Raw genomic sequence first — 20,583 nt, 5'->3', positions numbered from 1 at the left:
AAGGAACAAGCAACCGAGCAAAGCCATGGTGAAGTGTGTTATGTGAGTAGTGAAGATAAAGCAAAAGCTTACAGCACCTGGTATTCCCAGGCGGTCTCCCATCCAAGTACTAACCAGGCCCGACCCTGCTTAGCTTCCGAGATCGGACGAGATCGGGCGTGCTCAGGGTGGTATGGCCGTAAGCGAATGTTACAGCCAATAGCGAGCTATTTAAAGAAGACACACCGGCAGCACCCCTACACGACTCGGGCCGCATTGATCACGTCCCGGGCTGCAGCTGAGAGAAACAGACCCCTTTACCCCACAAGTGTTTTCATGACTTTTTTCCAAAAAATATTCTTGATTCAATGAAATTTAAAGTCCGTTCACAGGATTTTGTGCCATTGCCATAACATTGATTAACTAAGAGAGAGAAAAAAACAAACATATGTAGACTCGTCCTTTAATTTTTTCTTGAAAGAAAGAAAGAAGCAAATTTAAGTTAATCAACGTTATGGCAATGGCACAAAATCCTGTGAACGGAGTTTACATTTCATTTAAGTGGGAATTGTATTTATTTATTTATTTAAAAAAAAGTCATGAAAACACTTGAGGGGTAAAGGGGTCTGTTTCTCTCAGCTGCAGCCCGGGACGTGATCAATGCGGCCCGAGTCGTGTAGGGGTGCTGCCGGTGTGTCTTCTTTAAATAGCTCGCTATTGGCTGTAACACTCGCTTACGGCCATACCACCCTGAGCACGCCCGATCTCGTCCGATCTCGGAAGCTAAGCAGGGTCGGGCCTGGTTAGTACTTGGATGGGAGACCGCCTGGGAATACCAGGTGCTGTAAGCTTTTGCTTTATCTTCACTACTCACATAACACACTTCACCATGGCTTTGCTCGGTTGCTTGTTCCTTTATCCTTTCAAATCCATTGCTTCATTTATTTTCTTACATTTTTCTTTCTCTCTGTCTTCTGTCTGCTTTAAGTGCGGCAAGGGACAGCTCAGCCTCGTCATTCCTCCTTTCTCCTCCAGAGGGCGATCGAGAGGCTTCTTTCTCTCTACAGCAGGGGTGTCAAACTCATTTTTAGGTTGAGGGCCCGATGAGAAAAAATGTAACCATTTGCGGGCCGATTTTTTTTTTAAACCGTAGTAAGCTGACAGTTACATTAATATTAACCATACAAACTAGGGTGAAGTCAGCTAAAATGGGTCACGTTTTGGTAAATTACTTATTATACCATCAAATAAGCTATTCATGAGATCTAATGATATTTTTACAAATTAGCATGGGTCTCTTAAATATGTTTTTTTTTTTAAATGTGAAAAAGTATAATTGTTTTAAAATTATGAGTTAGAGTATCAGCAGGTCCCAAATATAAAAAAATGAGATCAACACAGGTAATTTTGGCTGAAATCATTTTATTTTTAACAGTAAATTGACACTATTGTCTTTAGTGTGCCATAGCAACAACACTATAAATTTATTTCATTAAACAGAAAGTTGAACGAATATTTCATTAAAAAATGCAGTTAAAAATGAACTGATCATGTTGTACCGGTGTGTGTTTCTGTGCATTGGTGTCTTTTGTGTGCATGTATGTGTGTACGCTTGTCAAATATCTGTCAAACGTTTTGTTAAAGATTAGAACATCTTTGACAAAAGAAAAAAAAATCACTTTAACATTTCCTGCAGCTATAGGTCTTAACATTGTACTGTACTGACATCTTCCTTTCTTTCCCTTTCTCTCCACTCTTCTTATCTCTCTGTTTTCTTCATTTTCTTGTCCTCCTGCCAAACTGTCTGCAATGCATTTTTTTAAACACTGTTAAGATTTTGTATGGATGCATATCTAAGGCTATAAACCTATTTTCACCCTCAATTTCTGTGTAAAAGTGTGTGTGTGTGTGTGCAGCCCATTTTAGCTTAACCAACTATTTCTAACTAAAATGACCTTTTTCACAAAAATCAAAGGTTTTTTTTTAATTGACCTTTTTTTTTTTTTTTTGAAAAAGCATGTCAAAACATTGTTCATAAACCTTTGCTTTGTTGGTAAGCTTACTTATAATTGCTTTAGTACCCTTATGAGTGATGAATGAAATTTATGTCAGGCTCACTTACCTCACAATTTCTCTGACAAGCTTCATGTAACACTCTGCCCTGCCCCCATTAAAAAACTAAGACCAATCAAAACTTATTGTTACATGTCAACCAGTGTTGAAGCAACAATGCAAGATCATTTATTGTGATTGGCTGTAAAAATTTAAAGAGATAAGAGGCTGCAACCTTATTTAGCCCATTTTACCTGATAGCCCATTTTAGCTGACTTCACCCTACACATTAATTTGCAAGGAAAAAAAACACAAGAAAAATGTAGGCTATACACTGTATTAATGAAACAAAGTCACATAATTGTACTGGGCATGTGTGAAATTAACGTGGGAAAAAAATAAATACTCTGAACCCCAAGTGAATTTACACAAACTGAGAAAGTCAAAAAGTGTTACTTTGTGCCCCGCTGTTCCCTACTATTAATAATAGGCCCTATAGTACTCGCCGCCCTATAAATCATTTTAAAATAAAGCACTTACTAAAAAAGGTTCAATATTTCATATGTTTATCTGCATGTCAGGAAGGTTTGTGAAGCTCTGGTTTAGTGTAAGTTAAGGAGACGAGCGGTTACAGAAGAACGTGTAGCGCTTAGTGTTGCTGTAGAGACAAAGAAGAATCTCGATCGCCCTCTGGAGGAGAAAGGAGGAATGACGAGGCTGAGCTGTCCCTTGCCGCACTTAAAGCAGACAGAAGACAGAGAGAAAGCAAAATGTAAGAAAATAAATGAAGCAATGGATTTGAAAGAATAAAGGAACAAGCAACCGAGCAAAGCCATGGTGAAGTGTGTTATGTGAGTAGTGAAGATAAAGCAAAAGCTTACAGCACCTGGTATTCCCAGGCGGTCTCCCATCCAAGTACTAACCAGGCCCGACCCTGCTTAGCTTCCGAGATCGGACGAGATCGGGCGTGCTCAGGGTGGTATGGCCGTAAGCGAATGTTACAGCCAATAGCGAGCTATTTAAAGAACACACACCGGCAGCACCCCTACACGACTCGGACCGCACTGATCACGTCCCGGGCTGCAGCTGAGAGAAACAGACCCCTTTACCCCTCAAGTGTTTTCATGACTTTTTTCCAAAAAATATTCTTGATTCAATGAAATTTAAAGTCCGTTCACAGGATTTTGTGCCATTGCCATAACACTGATTAACTAAGAGAAAAAAACATATGTAAACTCGTCCTTTAATTTTTTTCTTGAAAGAAAGAAAGAAGCAAATTGAAGTTAATCAATGTTATGGCAATGGCACAAAATTCTGTGAACGGAGTTTACATTTCATTGAAGTGGGAATTTTTTTATTTTTATTTATTTATTTAAAAAAAAGTCATGAAAACACTTGAGGGGTAAAGGGGTCTGTTTCTCTCAGCTGCAGCCCGGGACGTGATCAATGCGGTCCGAGTCGTGTAGGGGTGCTGCCGGTGTGTCTTCTTTAAATAGCTCGCTATTGGCTGTAACCTTCGCTTACGGCCATACCACCCTGAGCACGCCCGATCTCGTCCGATCTCGGAAGCTAAGCAGGGTCGGGCCTGGTTAGTACTTGGATGGGAGACCGCCTGGGAATACCAGGTGCTGTAAGCTTTTGCTTTATCTTCACTACTCACATAACACACTTCACCATGGCTTTGTTCGGTTGCTTGTCCTTTTATCCTTTCAAATCCATCGCTTCACTTATTTTCTTACATTTTTCTTTCTCTCTGTCTTCTGTCTGCTTTAAGTGCGGCAAGGGACAGCTCAGCCTCGTCATTCCTCCTTTCTCCTCCAGAGGGCGATCGAGAGGCTTCTTTCTCTCTCCACAGCAGGGGTGTCAAACTCATTTTAGGTTGAGGGCCGGATGGGAAAATATGTAACCATGCGCGGGCCGTTTTTTTTTTTTTTTTTTTTTTTTTAACTGTAGTAAGCTGACAGTTACATTAATATTTACCATACAAACTAGGGTGAAGTCAGCTAAAAAGGCCACGTTTGCCACGTTTTGGTAAATGACTTATTATACCATCAAATAAGCTATGCATGAGATCTAATGATATTTTTACAAATTAGCCTGGGTCTCTTAAATATGTTTTTTTTTTTTTTTTTTTTTTTTTTTTAATGTGAAAAAGTATAATTGTTTTAAAATTATGAGAGTTAGAATATCAGCAGGTCCCTTCTTGAGCCACGGCACAACATTCAGGTAAAATGGGCAATGGACACACCGGCAGCACCCCTACACGACTCGGACCGCATTGATCACGTCCCGGGCTGCAGCTGAGAGAAACAGACCCCTTTACCCCTCAAGTGTTTTCATGACTTTTTTTCTTTTTCTTTTCTTTTTTTGTTTTTTGCTTCAATAAAATTGGAACTCCGTTCACAGTTTTGTCATTGACTGTGTTAAACTGTAAAATAAAATAAATTAACTCAACTGCTGGAAAGGTGTCATTTATATTTTAAAAGGTTTTCCACAAACTTTGAAATGGTCAGGAGTTTGTTGAGGCACCACTGAAGTGTAGTTGAAATATTAATGTTGTTTCAAAATTAACTTGCTAAATCAGATGGCAACATTGTTTTATGTCATTACATTTCAGTTGTATTTTCAACATCACACTGTAACACTGATCAAACAATATTACCAGTGATTATTTTTGTTCATTTCAGTGTTGATTCAGCATCAGTGATGTAGAATCAATCATAGTGTGATCAAAGTGATTCACTGACATTATCACTGATTTTTTTTTTGTTGAAATCTCACCATTGTTTTTACAGTAACTGAGGGTGCAAAATTGATTTTGCAAAAATATCACTTTGTAATGTTGAATCAATAATATTATCATTGATTTTTGGTTGAAATCTCAACATTACTTCAACATTAACTGAGGGTGCTGAAATGTTAATTCAGTGTAATTAGCGTTGACGCATCAACATTGACTCAACATTGTTTCAATCATTGCTGGCTATCTGAGTAGTGTGATTATAAATTAAAGTCTGATTTAATTCAATATTCAGTCAACAATCTGATGTCACAGTGATGTCACCATGAGCTCCAGGACACTCATGATGTCACAGTATGAGGTCACAGCGAGCTGAAAGTGTAACAGCGCTCTCACTGTGTTCAAACTGTCATATCATTGTGTTAAACTCTCATTCTGTTAGTTTACTGGGAGTTCACTGGGATCTAACATTTCTCTAATATTGCTCAGTTCTATCACAAACATCCTGTAGAAGTTCATATTTTATTTCCATCAACAAAGTATTTCAAAAATTCAGTTTTACTTGTTTATTTTGTATTTTTTCAGCCTGGCGTTGGCATTTGACACAAATATTTCTATTTGACGGATCCATTCAGATTCTGGTGTTGTTTTGGTGACTTCTTTTCTTAACCTCTATTTCTTTTTCCCCTTGAAAAGACTTGACACATCCTGAAACACAGAGAGCAATATGTCAGTGCGTTCAGTTTGATTACTGGTGTGATTACTGAATCCAGGTGATTCTACACCTACCTGGAAAAATGGTCATGTGCCAGTACTCTGCTAACACAGGGCCACAGCGCATATTGGCATTATAGTATCATATGAGCGTAGTTCACACTTACAAATAAGTCAGATTAAATGGTATAGCATATTAATTTGGCGTGCTGTCTGAGGAGACGGCTCCAAGAGTACTCCCCCCTACAGATGCTGGATTGGATTGAAATCTGGGGAATTTGGAGGCCAAGTCAACACCTCAAACTCATTGTTGTGCTCCTCAAACCATTCCTGAACCATTTTTGCTTTGTGGCAGGGTGCATTATTCTCCTGAAAGAGGCCACAGCCACCAGGGAATACCGTTTCAATGAAAGGGTGTACATGGTCCTCAACAATGCTTAGGTAGGTGGTACGTGTCAAAGTAACATCCACATGGATGGCAGGACCCAAGGTTTCCCAGCAGAACATTACCCAAAGCATCACACTGCCTCCGCCGGCTCGCCTTCTTCCCATAGTGCATCCTGGTGCCATGCGTTCCCCAGGTAAGCGACGCAAACGCACCCGGCCATCTCGTGATGTAAAAGAAAATGTGATTCATCAGACCAGGACACCTTCTTCCATTGCTCCGTGGTCCAGTTCTGATGCTCACGTGTCCACTGTTGGCTCTTTCAGCGGTGGACAGGGGTCAGCATGGGCACCCTGACTGGTCTGCGTCTATGCAGCTCCATACGCAACAAACTGATGCGCTGTGTATTCTGACACCTTTCTATCAGAACCAGCATTAACTTCTGGAGCAATTTGAGCTACAGTAGCTCGTCTGTTGGATCGGACCACACGGGCCAGCCTTCGCTCCCCACGTGCATCAGTACGTGTCCTTAGCCACCCATGACCCTGTCGCCGGTTCACCACTGTTCCTTCCTTGGAGCACTTTTGATAGATACTGACCACTGGGAACCGGGAACACCCCACAAGAGCTCCAGTTTGGGAGATGCTCTGACCCAGTCATCTAGCATCACAATTTGGCAAAATGATTCACTGTTTCGAATCGTTCGAGATGCTGCACGCTGGTGACCCCTGCTGGTCAAAACTGTGTAAATGCAACAAAAACTCACGCATAAAACACCTGTTACAAACACATTGCAAATGTTTTATTGAAAGTAAAATCTATCCAGTGCAATAAACTAATCATCTAATAAGTTCATAAAAGAACAGCTAGGTATTTATAAATAGGTCAATTAACTAGGCTAGCCTACTATTATTCATTTATACAAATGCCTCATTAAAGTATCTACACATGTATAAACTGATCAGAGATCAGGTAAAACCTCTGATCTAAATGTCACTTCTATAGATCATTGGGTAAAAGCTGACATATACAAAGATGCCTCATTAGCGCCGTTTCAATGGGCCACAAGCCGTCTGCCATATTAGTGTAATTGTAGCTCCGTCCACCTCCAGCTCGTGCTTCAAGTGTCTTTCTGCTGTGAAATCTGCACTGATTTTTATCAAGGAAACATAAGAATAACTTTGATATTGTTAGTTATATTTGACTGAAGCAGCTCAGGTTTATTTGATTATCCTGACTATAATGTTTTTAGAAAAATCATGATGATCATCAGGGTTTTGAGGAAGGTTTATTTATTCATCTCTCAATCATCATTGTATTTTATTGCATTATATGTTTTAAAAGTACAGATTTTATGGTCACTGAATGGCTTTTCTGAGGTACACTACTGTCAAAAGTTTTTGAATAGTAAGATTTTTTAATGTTTTTAAAAGAAGTCTCTTCTGCTCACCAAGGCTTTATTTATTTGCTCAAAATACAGCAAAAACAGTAATATTGTGAAATATTGTTACAATTTAAAATAACTGTTTTCTATTTGAATATATTTTAAAATGTCATTTATTCCTGTGATCAAAGTTGAATTTTCAGCATCATTACTCCAGTCTTCAGTGCCACATGATCCTTCAGAAATCATTTAATATGATGATCTGATGCTCAAGAAACATTTATTATTATTATTATCAATGTTGAAAACAGTTTTTCAGGATTATTTGATGAATAGAAAGCTCAAAAGAACAGCATTTATCTGAAATATAAAGCTTTTGCAACATTATAACTACTATTCAGTTTTGTTCAAATTTAACCTGAAGAAATCCTGATCTTGTTCTTTGCACCACAGGTGATCATAAACTCCACCCTCTTCCAACACTTACCAGGAAGAGACTGACTTATTATTTCTCTTTTCTGTCATTCTGATTCTCTTCTCTTTTGACAAAAGCAATAAAGAATCAGCGATCAGTGGAGAATGAAGAGAAACACTTTCAAGAAAGATTTTTGAGGCATTTGTTTCTGAACAGACAGCAGATCGTTGTGATTCTTAAGGTGATTCATTTTTAAAACCGTCGTTCAGAAAGTGAAAGTAAAGTTTATATTTCTGGAGCTCAAACAGTGAAAATGGCTTCACTAAATGTTTCTGCTGAAGAACTTTCTTGTCCCGTGTGCTGTGAAATCTTCAAGACTCCTGTTATTTTATCATGTAGTCACAGTGTCTGTAAAGACTGTCTTCAACAGTTCTGGAGAACCAAGAAAACTCAGGAGTGTCCTGTCTGCAGGAGAAGATCCTCAAAATCTGAACCTCCAATTAATCTTGTGTTAAAAAACTTGTGTGAGTCGTTCCTGACAGAGAGAAATGAGACAGGTTCATCAGGATCTGAGGAGATCTGCAGTTTACACAGTGAGAAACTCAAACTCTTCTGTCTGGAGGACAAACAGCCTGCGTGTTTCGTGTGCAGAGATTCACAACAACACGACAATCACAAATTCAGACCCATCAGTGAAGTGGTTTCAGCATATAAGGTAAGACAAATGACTCTTGCTTCACATATAAGTGACTTGTGAAGGCCAAGTATGGTAACCTACACTCAGAATTTGTCCTCACATTAGGAGTAGTGAGTAGTGAACACACATTAGGAGCAGTGGGCAGAGATTCACTGTGGCGCCCGGGGAGTGATTGGGGGTTTAATGGCTCACTCAAGGGGGTCATTTATAAAGCGTGCATACACACAGATTTGATCTTAGAGTGTGTGTACACATAAATCCACACCAACGTTCATATTTATAAAAACGGTCTTTGATGTGGAAAAGTGTTTAGAGCCACGTCAGGGTCTGAGCAGACGTACACACTTTTCTTTGTCAGATTACTGCAGGTTTTTGGAAATCTAAGCTATTCTTGCAGCTCGCCATTCTAAATTAAAGGATTTGGACGATGACTGGTGATTCCTTAAATGTGAATGACATTAATTATGCATCATTTACAAGCTGGAGAACTGAAACCATTCTGCACGCAAGTTCAAGATCATTTGCGATTTCTAGATTTCTCATCTGAAAGAGAGGCATATGCTCGTTTTCTGTGTGTATGTTCATTCTGTGAATCACACGTACGCACAGCTGAGAAATGATCGTAAGATCAAATACGGTCCTACCGTTTCTATGCAACATTTTATAAATGAGGCCCAATGGCACCTCAAACATTTCCTGCCGGTATTGAGAATCGACCCCCCTTTAGCAGCAACAACTGCAGCCGAATGCTTGTGATAACTGGAGATCAGTCTTTCACAGCTCTGTGGGGGATTTAGTTTCAGCCACATTGGAGGGTTTTTAAGCATGAACTGCCTGTTTAAGGTCCTGCCACATTATCTCTATTGGGTTCAAGTCAGGACTTTCCAAAACCATGATTGAGCTTTTTTGAGTCGTTCAGAGGCGGATTTACTCCTGTGCTTTGAATCATTGACTCGCTGCTTGAGCTTCAACTTACAAACTTCTTTTGTGACTTCTTGATGAAACCCTTCTGGGAAGGTTTGAGTTTTTTCCAGTTTTTCCATTTGGAGATAATGGCTCTCGCTGTGATTCTTTGAGTCCAAGAGCCTTTGAAATAGCTTTGCAATTCTGTGCAGACAAATGTATTTCAATCACCTTCATTATTTCTGGAATTTCTTTCACCTTTGACATAGTGTGTTACTGTTTAAAGTGCCCGTATTATGCTGTTTTAAAGCTTCCTAATTTTGATTTGGAGTCTCCTACAACAGGTTTACATCCATCAAAGGTCAAAAAACTCTTTCATTTTCTCATAATATACAGTATTTGCACAACAATGATTCTTGGATGAATCAGTCTCTCTAAATCCCTCCTTTCCGAGAGCCTGCTCTGCTCTGATTGGCCAGATGGCCCAGTCTGTTGTGATTGGTCGAACACTTACAGCGCCTGTCAGAAACAAAACAACCATTACCATAACAGAACTTCAGCCCCGGAGGCTGAATAAATTAAGCTCAGTGATTGTACACAGTGTAAAGACAGTAATAATGGCGTCAGTTTTACCATATCAATCCGAGTGCGAGTCCGATGATGAAACATTTGAAGAACTAGTTATTCATCCTGAACCTCCATCGTAAGAACAGCTTGAGCAGGACGTTTCTCAGTGATTCACTACTCAGTTTGACATATATTGAGATGTTGCAACTGTAACTCCTCACCATCAGCATTAACAAGTGTATGTCCATCAACAAACTGATGTGTACAGTGGGTACGGAAAGTATTCAGACCCCCTTAAATTTTTCACTCTTTGTTATATTGCAGCCATTTGCTAAAATCATTTAAGTTCATTTTTTTTCCTCATTAATGTACACACAGCACCCCATATTGACAGAAAAACACAGAATTGTTGACATTTTTGCACATTTATTAAAAAAGAAAAACTGAAATATCACATGGTCCTAAGTATTCAGACCCTTTGCTGTGACACTCATATATTTAACTCAGGTGCTGTCCATTTCTTCTGATCATCCTTGAGATGGTTCTACACCTTCATTTGAGTCCAGCTGTGTTTGATTATACTGATTGGACTTGATTAGGAAAGCCACACACCTGTCTATATAAGACCAAATGAGAATCATGAGGTCAAAGGAACTGCCTGAAGAGCTCAGAGACAGAATTGTGGCAAGGCACAGATCTGGCCAAGGTTACAAAAAATATCTGCTGCACTTAAGGTTCCTAAGAGCACAGTGACCTCCATAATCCTTAAATGGAAGACGTTTGGGACGACCAGAACCCTTCCTAGAGCTGGCCGTCCGGCCAAACTGAGCTATCGGGGGAGAAGAGCCTTGGTGAGAGAGATAAAGAAGAACCCAAAGATCACTGTGGCTGAGCTCCAGAGATGCAGTCGGGAGATGGGAGAAAGTTGTAGAAAGTCAACCATCACTGCAGCCCTCCACCAGTCGGGGCTTTATGGCAGAGTGGCCTGACGGAAGCCTCTCCTCAGTGCAAGACACATGAAAGCCCGCATGGAGTTTGCTAAACAAGTGAGAAATAAGATTCTCTGGTCTGATGAGACCAAGATAGAACTTTTTGGCCGTAATTCTAAGCGGTATGTGTGGAGAAAACCAGGCACTGCTCATCACCTGTCCAATACAGTCCCAACAGTGAAGCATGGTGGTGGCAGCATCATGCTGTGGGGGTGTTTTTCAGCTGCAGGGACAGGACGACTGGTTGCAATCGAGGGAAAGATGAATGCGGCCAAGTACAGGGATATCCTGGACGAAAACCTTCTCCAGAGTGCTCAGGACCTCAGACTGGGCCGAAGGTTTACCTTCCAACAAGACAATGACCCTAAGCACACAGCTAAAATAACAAAGGAGTGGCTTCACAACAACTCCGTGACTGTTCTTGAATGGCCCAGCCAGAGCCCTGACTTAAACCCAATTGAGCATCTCTGGAGAGACCTAAAAATGGCTGTCCACCAACGTTTACCATCCAACCTGACAGAACTGGAGAGGATCTGCAAGGAGGAATGGCAGAGGATCCCCAAATTCAGGTGTGAAAAACTTGTTGCATCTTTCCCAAAAAGACTCATGGCTGCATTAGATCAAAAGGGTGCTTCTACTAAATACTGAGCAAAGGGTCTGAATACTTAGGACCATGTGATATTTCAGTTTTTCTTTTTTAATAAATGTGCAAAAATGTCAACAATTCTGTGTTTTTCTGTCAATATGGGGTGCTGTGTGTACATTAATGAGGAAAAAAAATGAACTTAAATGATTTTAGCAAATGGCTGCAATATAACAAAGAGTGAAAAATTTAAGGGGGTCTGAATACTTTCCGTACCCACTGTATATTTCTAATTTATTGTGGTGCACATGTGGGAATATTAATTAGTTGATGAGCAACAGACAATCTGCATTAATGGACAGTTTTAGGTAATAGTGGGACACAGATGATTAGCAGAAGTATTTCAGTAAGACCGTAATAATGTGAGTTAGCCGGTTAGACCTACACAATATAAATTACAAAACTATGTATTTTGAACACCCGGTAGAAAATATATAAATCAATAATTCATCATACTTGATTCTGAAGACCAAATAGGTCCAAATAAAGTGGGTACTGTCCCATCTTTATTGGCGTTTTGTAAATCCCATTTAGACCTCACAGAGATTTGAGAAGCAATCTTCAGAAGGTTATTCTGCTGTTGTATCGCTGTGGTAATTTGAACCAATTAGTAATTATGGGTGAAAATACATTTTCATGCAGGTGCAGATAATATCGGATAACTTTTTTTTTTGCTTCAATAAATAACGTCTTTTACAAACTGTACTTTGTGTTTTCTCAGGCTGCTTTTGTTTTATGGCAGGTTTTAATTTCTGAATTAATTTAGTATGAGATGTTCACAAAAACAGAAGAAATCAGGATGAGGGAAAATACTTTTTCACAGCATTATACGATCGTATCACTGTATTCTCTTCTTCTCGTCACTGTAATCTGGTGTTTTATGTGTTTTTGTTCAATTCTAGGAGGAGCTCAATACAGCACTGGAGTCCTTACAAGAGAAACTTCAACACAATGAAGAAATGAAAGGAGAGTTTGAGAAAACAGTTCAACACATCAAGGTGAGGAAACAGAATCGAGAGTCATTTTCATCACAGCTGTAGGATCACTATATACAGTTATGATCTGATATATTATTTCTGTAAATGATGAGCAGCGATCTGCTTCTGGATCTGTTATATGTCAAGTTTATCTCTGATATGAATGATGTGAAGTGTTGATGTGTGTCGATTGAGATGATTGAAGTGAATGTGATTTGATTTCAGTCTCAAGCTGAGCACACAGAGCGTCAGATTAAACAGCAGTTTGAGAAGCTTCATCAGTTTCTCAGAGATGAAGAAGAAGCTACAATCACTGCACTGAGGGAGGAAGAGGAGCAGAAGAAGCAGATGATGAAGGAGAAGCTGGAGGAGATGAACAGACACATCTCAGCTCTTTCACACACAATCAAAGACATGGAGGAGATGATGAAAGCCAATGACGTCTGCTTTCTGAAGGTCTGATTTCAGATCATTGGTTGATCATTGGTTCATTGATTGAGTTCTTGATGATAAATGGTGTGTTTGTTCTGCAGGAGTTTCCAGTCTCAAAGGAAAGGTGAGTGATCTGCTCCTGTCTCTGGTCTCTCTGGTTCTGATCCAAAGCCACTGCAGTTCTGACTCCTGAATGTTCTTCCAGAGTCCAGAGCTCACAGCCGGATCCACAGATGGCTTCTGGAGCTTTGATTCATGTGCCACGTTACTTGGGCAACCTGCCGTTCAGAGTCTGGAAGAAGATGCAGGACATCGTCCAAAACAGTGAGTCTGACTGAGCTCTCACACAGACACTGGAAATGATGGATGGGTGGAGAGAGAAAGGAGCTTCATGACACAAACTGATAGATAGATAGATAGATAGATAGATAGATAGATAGATAGATAGATAAATGTTTCCATGTTTCCATCACCCTGTTTTTATACACATTTTGAAGTATCGAATTATAAACGAGTGATGGAAACACCAAATTTCAGGGAAAAAACTCAAGTGGTCCTCACTGTCTGTGATGACCAGCTCCTCCTCTCTGGACGTCCAGTGGGGTGGAGAGATAGAGGTGTTGGTAGGGTTAGAGGAGGGTTAGGGTGTGGTTGAACATTCACTCCTCCTCGCTGGACGTCACGTAAGCTCCACCCATTTGCTCTGCGGCGAGCACTTTCTCAAAAAGATCCCTTTATTCGCAAAAAAGTTTTTACGCTCACTTGAGGTGTTTTTGACTTGTGTGAGAAAGAGTTAATGTGAATAATTGGAGATGGAAACACATTTGCCGAATTAATTGTGACGTAGCGAACATTAAACCCATGTGACTAATCGTCTGTTTCTGCTGATGGTGTTTTATTTACTGTTGGTTACTAGGTTACCAACACCACCATCATCCGCTCGAACATCCGCTGTTTTTTGCAAATTTTGAAAAGATCCGCTTCACGTTTGTATGGAAACCTATTCCTTTCGGAAACAGAAAGCCTCTCGTATTTTCCTGATAAATCAGTGTTCCCTCCTCTTGTACTCTGTTTTATCTTTTCAATACTAAGAAAGAAATAAGAAGACATTTTATGGTCACATGACAAGACCAATCACATATAATCACAATGTCTTTCAGCAGGACTCTTTAGATCCTTTTCTTTGTGTGAGTAAGTCAGTATGGAGATGTTTTCTTAAAATGTTCATTGTGTCTTTTGTTGATCCTGAAGAAGACCCTTGAGCTGAGACACGTTGGTCATTTTTAGAGTTTATTAAAGCCTCCTCTTTAGTGTTTCTGGATTCACTTTCTGTCTGTTTAGATTTTAATTTTTGTCAGTTGGAGTTTGAACAGTTTTGGCTCATTTGATCATTCCATCAATGACAGTCTGTGGGATTTTTCAGAGTTTTGATCATCATTTTTAGGAAAACCGTGAATCTGATCAGTTATAAAAGATAAAGAACCCGAGTCAGAACAGACAGAAGATCTGAGCCTGAGTTTGATGGTTGTTACAATTACAAAATGTGAGTGGTGCTTGCAGTGGAAAAACTGGGTACTCGTTGCTAGGGTGTTACTAGGCAGTTGCTAGGGTGTTCAGGGCAGTTGCTAGATTGTTGTTAAGGTAATCTGGGTGGTTGGTAGGGTGTTGCTAGGCGGTTGCTAGGGTGTTTTTGGTGGTTGCTATGGTGTTGCTAGGCGGTTGGTAGTTGCCACAGATGGTTACTATGAAGTTTTTATAGAGTTCTTAACATGTTTTCAGCCCGATTCAACACTTAGCTAATCACTATTAGCATGTAGCTATTCACCGCTAACATGTATAACATGTTGGAGGTCCAGTCTGCTGTTCTGATGCAGAGATATAGGTCTTGCTGAACGGTTGCTAGGGTAATTTGTTTGGTTGCTAGGGAGAGGCTTGGCAGCTGCCAATCATAATACTTCAAAGTCTGCTTGTCAGTATGAATGATATAAAGCTTCTGACTTTCAGATTTGAAGATATCCCTCTTTGGGTTTCGGTTGCTAGGGTGCTTGACAGTGGTTGCTAGGGAATGGCTAGGAAGTGTTGAAGGTGATTGGTGATTGGCTGTTTGCTGCTCTGAGTCAAACAAGACCACCCTCATGTTTCTATGACACTTCTATCCAAAGATATTCCTTTTTGATTTCTTTGAATGGAAGTCTATGGAACTTGTTGCTAGGGTGATCTAAATGGTTGCTAGGGCGTGGCTTGATAGCTTCACAATGATCCTGAGATACTGATTGGTTGAACCCACCCCTTGTCTCTATAGAGTGATGTTCAATACAAAATCCCTATGGAAGTTCCCATAGTAGGAGAATCATGTGATCAGGATGGTCGTTCCCTTCACCATAGTGTGTCAATGGAGCACATTTGGGTGGCTCTTACACCCCAGGGGTACAACTCTCGCTCAGAGCTATGACCCGTCAAAGTTCGTCTCAAAGTCTATGGGACTGTTTTCCCCCTGGGGGAACATCGTACACCGGATCGCTTATAAAATTCACAGCACAACTTCACCTTTCAGACTCTCTAATAATTCCTCAAGTCTCATAATTAGTGAGTGAAACTCAACAGACGGAGAGAATAAACTGATTTAAATCAACACTGACTATAAGAGCCGATAACATGAAGATGATCAGATGCTGCTGAAGATCAGACACACACTTACAGCTTTTCATCTACAGCATAAATCTCAACAGATCTCACTGATTTATTGTTATTTTAATTGATGGACACAAATGTCTGAATCACACATTTAATGTTTGTAGTTGATGATAAAATGAGTGTGAAACTAATAACAGCACTGACAGCGATCAGAGGAACATGTCTGATGTGTTTGATCAACAGGACGAGTGTCATAATTCATAATAATATGTGTTGGTTCACTCTTGATCATTATATGAACATCAGAATAAAAGCATCTGTTGATTGTGTCTCATCAGCTCCTGTGATTCTGGATCCAAACACTGCAGAACCACGTCTCGTCCTGTCTGATGATCTGACCAGTGTGAGAAACAGCGGGATCAAACAACCTCTTCCTAATAATCCAGAGAGATTTGACCGGTGTGCCTGTGTTCTGGGTTCAGAGGGGTTTAACTCAGGAACACACTGCTGGGATGTGGAGGTTAAACAGAGTCAGTGCTGGATTCTTGGAGTAACTACAGCATCAAACCAGAGGAAGGGAGGTGTTTTCTTCAGCACTGATGTCTGGTGTGTGTCGTACGGATGGATTGTATGTCCTAGTTCTAGTTTTCGTGTCAAACAGAAGCTTGATCGTGTGAGAGTGAATCTGGACTATGACAGAGGAAGGGTGTCATTCTCTGATCCTGTAACTAACACACATCTACACACACTCACAACCACCTTCACTCACACACTCTTTCCATTCTTCTATTGTTCTCCCTCTCTGAGGATCTTAGCGGTCAATAGTCAGTAGTCGTTACTCCTGTAGGTCTGGATCTTCCTGCTTTCATCATGTTTCCAAAATTTAATCCAGATCACATGAGTAAGAGTGCTGTTGATCTGAATATCAGTACGGTGGCTGTGATTGGACCGTGATGATCACATGACTGATATCAGCACTACAGCAACACTCACACTCATATTGCTTTAATACAACAGATCAATAAACAACAAGTTTATTTAATTAGAGTTTAGAGGAAGTTTAAAAAGCACTTTACACAATAAGAACAATTATTAGACAATTTTAGGACAACAACCGTTTACCTGATTATTATTTCAGTGAAGTTTGTCACTTTGCTAATTTTCACATAATTATATATATATATATATTTTAAACTGAACCTAATTCTACACAGTTTCACTGAATTTGTAAATGAATAATTGTTTATTTGAGTTTAACTGATCATTTGTTCATTTAAGCTCATGGATATAAACAATAAACACTTTTATTATTTACGGATCTGATTCTGAAAAACACAGTCAATGTTTCTGTGATTCACTGAAATCTCTGAGAGTTTCTGAACAGAATTTGATCATCCCGAGTTTAAACGTTTTGAGCTTCTGCATCATTCAGACTCACACAGACATCAAGAATCAGTGTGTGAATCTGAACACTGAGCCTCAGTGACTATTTCACTCAGAGAAGCTGTCAATCACAGCTGTCAATCATGACGTCACGTCCCTGTTTTTATGGCATCAAATAATTAACTAAAAACAAAATTATTTAAAAAAATAACAATACTTGAACTAAAGTGTGGTAAAAACTACACAAAATGAGAGGAAACCATCTTTGGAAATAATTTAATTGTTTAGATTTTCTCATCCGTTTAATTACACAGAGAGGGCGGGGTTTATGACCTATACTGGGACCAACCACCCGGGGGCGATCGAGACGCTTTGGCTTCACTTTTCAGGACTTGTTCATGTTTGGTTTGTGTCTCAATGCCTAGTTGAAAATTTCTGCATTAAAAACACTTCAGCACATTTGAGAAATAAACTCTGTTTAACTAATAATGCTGATGTGATTCAGTCAGCTTTCTGATGAAACTTATTTTTATTACAGTTTTTATTACCATTTCACAGAACCTGAATTTCATTATTATTTTGAATAATTATTGTTTGAACCAGATTATGCCACACTTATCTTTGGATATAGAGGTGAAGTTATACTGTCTCAGGGTTCACTAAACTTCTCCCTGGTTCTCTAGTGCAATAAAATCTGTCTTTGTGTAAGCTGTGTTTGTTAGAAATGGCTTGAATTGAACAGGGTATTCCAGAAAGCAGGGTTAACTTACCGTCACATATACCCTGAACTCTCGGTTGATTAACCCAAATCTTGCTTACTCGAGGTGTGCTGGTTCCTAAAACACGTCCGGGAGTAAGTTCAGCCAACTCAGAGTATGTTCCCGGTTAACACACAAGACATTCTCAACGAATCGATGATTCACCCTGGAAACAAACGCTAAGAAACGTGCCATTCTACTTCCTTCTTATTCTTTTTTTTAATGGCGATTTACATAACCTACTTAGTACACATCGCCACCTATTGGGTGGTTGTGCAATCATTTTTTTCAGTCTTTTCATTTAATAAGTAATCTTTATTCACTGAGAAAAAGAATTATATTGTTTGTTTGTTTGATGCTAATCAGTGGCGTAGGCAGAATTTTATTTTTGGCAGGCAAAAGTGAGCGGGCACTTTCATGTAGGGTCCTACAGCCTACACATTTCATATAGCTAAAAGCAAAATAACGGACTCAATATTACGATTAGATTTCGAAAAAATAAAGAACAGTAGAACACACATACAGTACAACAACAACAACAACAAATTACCACGTATCCGTCACAAACACGTTTTTTAATAGCCTAAGTAATTCATTAATATTAGACTTTTTAAATAATTTGATTAATTTTACCTAAACAACTTAATTAAAAAATTCGGGAAAATGAAAATAGCGCTTATTTAATCAATTAATTTATCAAATTTATTTAATAATCAACACTCAATAAAACGTTTAACAAAAATAAATCACATAAGGCAGCTTTTATGCTATCAAGTTTTTAATAATATAAATATTTTCGGAAAGACGAAAATAGCGCTTATTTAATCAATTAGTTAATCAAATTACTGAATAATTAAAACTCAAGTAAAACTTTTAACAAAAATAAACCACATAGGCAGTTTTTATATCAAGTTTTTAATAATAGAATTATGTTTCTACTCCAAATTGTTGGTAAAATATAACCATTATGGCTGCTAGGCTATACAGACTATTACATACAGGCTATTAAATAATTCTTGTCTTTCAGTTGAAACTGATTTAATTTCAGTCGTCCTATACATTACGCCGTATTAAAGAGCACCAAAACTAAACACAAAACAGCAACACACCACAGAAAATCTGCTCCCTTAACTTTAAGTACACTCAAGGCTAAGTCACTTAAATTAGTTGATGAGTTGAATCTTGTAGAACTAAAACATTGAAAAATGCTTAACTTATTATGTTAATGTAAAACCATATGTTGTCAAAACTTATTGATCTACTTTACACTCAAAAAAATGATACGTTGGATTTACTTAATTTTTTTATGCCACGTAACTTGGTTATGTTGCATTTAATTAACATTATTTATTTCAGTTAACTTAAATTTATTACATAAGGTTAACTCAATGCTATTTAGTTGAATCAGGTTAACATTCTTAATTTTGCACAAAACCATTAAGTTTAATTATCCTAAAAATCCAGTTTAATTGGTTAGTTTATTTAGTGGATGCATTCAAGAACAATTTTCACAACTTTTACAAAATCTTTACTCTGTAAAGACTCTTACTGTTAGGCGTTAGCCAGAAGATGGTTTTACTCCATCTATGGCATACCCAAAATAGTTGTTTTTATTATTAGAACAACTTTAATTGTTGTTAGCAGGTCCTCAACCCAAGCACATGTTCCACACTTCACCACAATGGTAACCCCAAAACTATTAACATAACATAAACTTTTAAATACCAACATAATATAACAGTAAACATTAAAAAGTCTCTCCATTTTCTCATGTTGCTAAAAACTGCTTAAAATAACACTTTATTTCAACATTTACTCTCCCAGATCAGCCCCTTTGCAAAGCCTGATGGGAAGTGAAAGTCCTGTTTGGTTGAGTCCTGGTTGAGTTTACTTGATTGAAACATGTTATTTTAATATGACATTTAATATTTAACATCAAGTTAAGTCAAAAAGTCATTGTTTCAAGTCAATTTAACATGAAGCAATTAAATTTGAACCAGAAACCTAATACAATGGTGTTGAATCAAAATAAGTTGTTTAAATAAAGTGAATAGCATCAAAAAATAATTTTTTTGAGTGTATTTTACAGTAAAAAAGAATCCATATTTAAGAATCCATATTAATTTTTATTTGTGTATATATTTTTGGGTGCAATATGCATACAATATGCACCTTGGACAGCTACTGTACCACTCCATCCAGCCTCCACAAGTCCACAGTTCATGCACATACAAATTAAAAGAAAGATCTTATTTGCCATGGCATAGCCTATCTGTTCTTAAGCTGTGCTGGCCGGCATAAATTTACAAAACAAGCCGGAGACGGCTGGGCTTTGAAATGAAAAGTGCAATTATTTCCTCAATGTCCAAAGAGTCTTCAAGTTCACGATCCATGGATAATAGCGACAGGTTGTTGTGTCTGAGTGTGGACATCGACAACCTTAAAGTGCCCCTATTATGCCTTTTTTAAGGTTAAATAATTTTAACTGGGGTAGGCTGTAACAGACAAAAGAAGCAAAAACACATGCATACCATATGATATTGTTCAAAAACAGATTTATTGAAATAAAAGAACAATGTCTCTTACTCTCTCTATGACAGTGTGTGTGTGTGTGTGTGTGTGTGTATACATACATTTGTCTACTAGAACAAACTTACTTAAGTACACTTACTTGTTTAGCTAGCTGTATTACCATAGTGGTTTGAAATCAGCAGGGGAAAAATGCATCACATATTGCCTAAGAAACTATTATTTAATCTAATATAAGTCATACAATTTTATCTGCATTAGTATACATACTAAACAAAATATAGTCTTGGTCAAAATTTTTACTTTCTTACCTCAAAATCTGTTTTTTTTTTTTTTCTATATGTATTCTGAATTTGCCTGTTTCCAGCCTTGACAATCAATATGTGGGATCGGAGAGAAGGA

At 38.5% G+C, this 20,583-nt stretch overlaps 1 protein-coding gene and 4 non-coding genes across 5 annotated transcripts; 3 read left to right on the top strand and 2 right to left on the bottom strand.

Moving 5' to 3' along the window:
* Positions 1-65: 65 nt before the first annotated feature.
* Positions 66-184, bottom strand: LOC127499249 (5S ribosomal RNA). The gene has a single exon (XR_007926090.1). It is a non-coding gene; the product is annotated as a 5S ribosomal RNA (ribosomal RNA).
* Positions 185-711: 527 nt separating this feature from the next.
* On the top strand, positions 712-830 carry LOC127499248 (5S ribosomal RNA). The gene has a single exon (XR_007926089.1). It is a non-coding gene; the product is annotated as a 5S ribosomal RNA (ribosomal RNA).
* A 2,075-nt stretch (positions 831-2,905) lies between these two features.
* On the bottom strand, positions 2,906-3,024 carry LOC127499245 (5S ribosomal RNA). Its single transcript, XR_007926086.1, has one exon. It is a non-coding gene; the product is annotated as a 5S ribosomal RNA (ribosomal RNA).
* A 525-nt stretch (positions 3,025-3,549) lies between these two features.
* On the top strand, positions 3,550-3,668 carry LOC127499237 (5S ribosomal RNA). The gene has a single exon (XR_007926078.1). It is a non-coding gene; the product is annotated as a 5S ribosomal RNA (ribosomal RNA).
* A 4,085-nt stretch (positions 3,669-7,753) lies between these two features.
* Positions 7,754-20,237, top strand: LOC127498595 (nuclear factor 7, brain-like). The gene is made up of 6 exons (XM_051868122.1): positions 7,754-8,384; positions 12,371-12,466; positions 12,671-12,901; positions 12,979-13,001; positions 13,083-13,201; positions 15,850-20,237. The coding sequence occupies exons 1-6, from the start codon at positions 7,983-7,985 to the stop codon at positions 16,341-16,343; spliced, it is 1,365 nt and encodes a 454-aa protein (XP_051724082.1). The 5' UTR covers positions 7,754-7,982; the 3' UTR covers positions 16,344-20,237.
* The last annotated feature ends 346 nt before the right edge of the window (positions 20,238-20,583 follow it).

The sequence above is a fragment of the Ctenopharyngodon idella genome, chromosome 17, assembly GCF_019924925.1.
Source record: "Ctenopharyngodon idella isolate HZGC_01 chromosome 17, HZGC01, whole genome shotgun sequence".
NCBI classification, from domain to species: domain Eukaryota; kingdom Metazoa; phylum Chordata; class Actinopteri; order Cypriniformes; family Xenocyprididae; genus Ctenopharyngodon; species Ctenopharyngodon idella.
The sequence above is the reverse complement of the archived record's forward strand: the minus strand, read 5'-3'. Positions and strand labels throughout refer to the sequence as shown.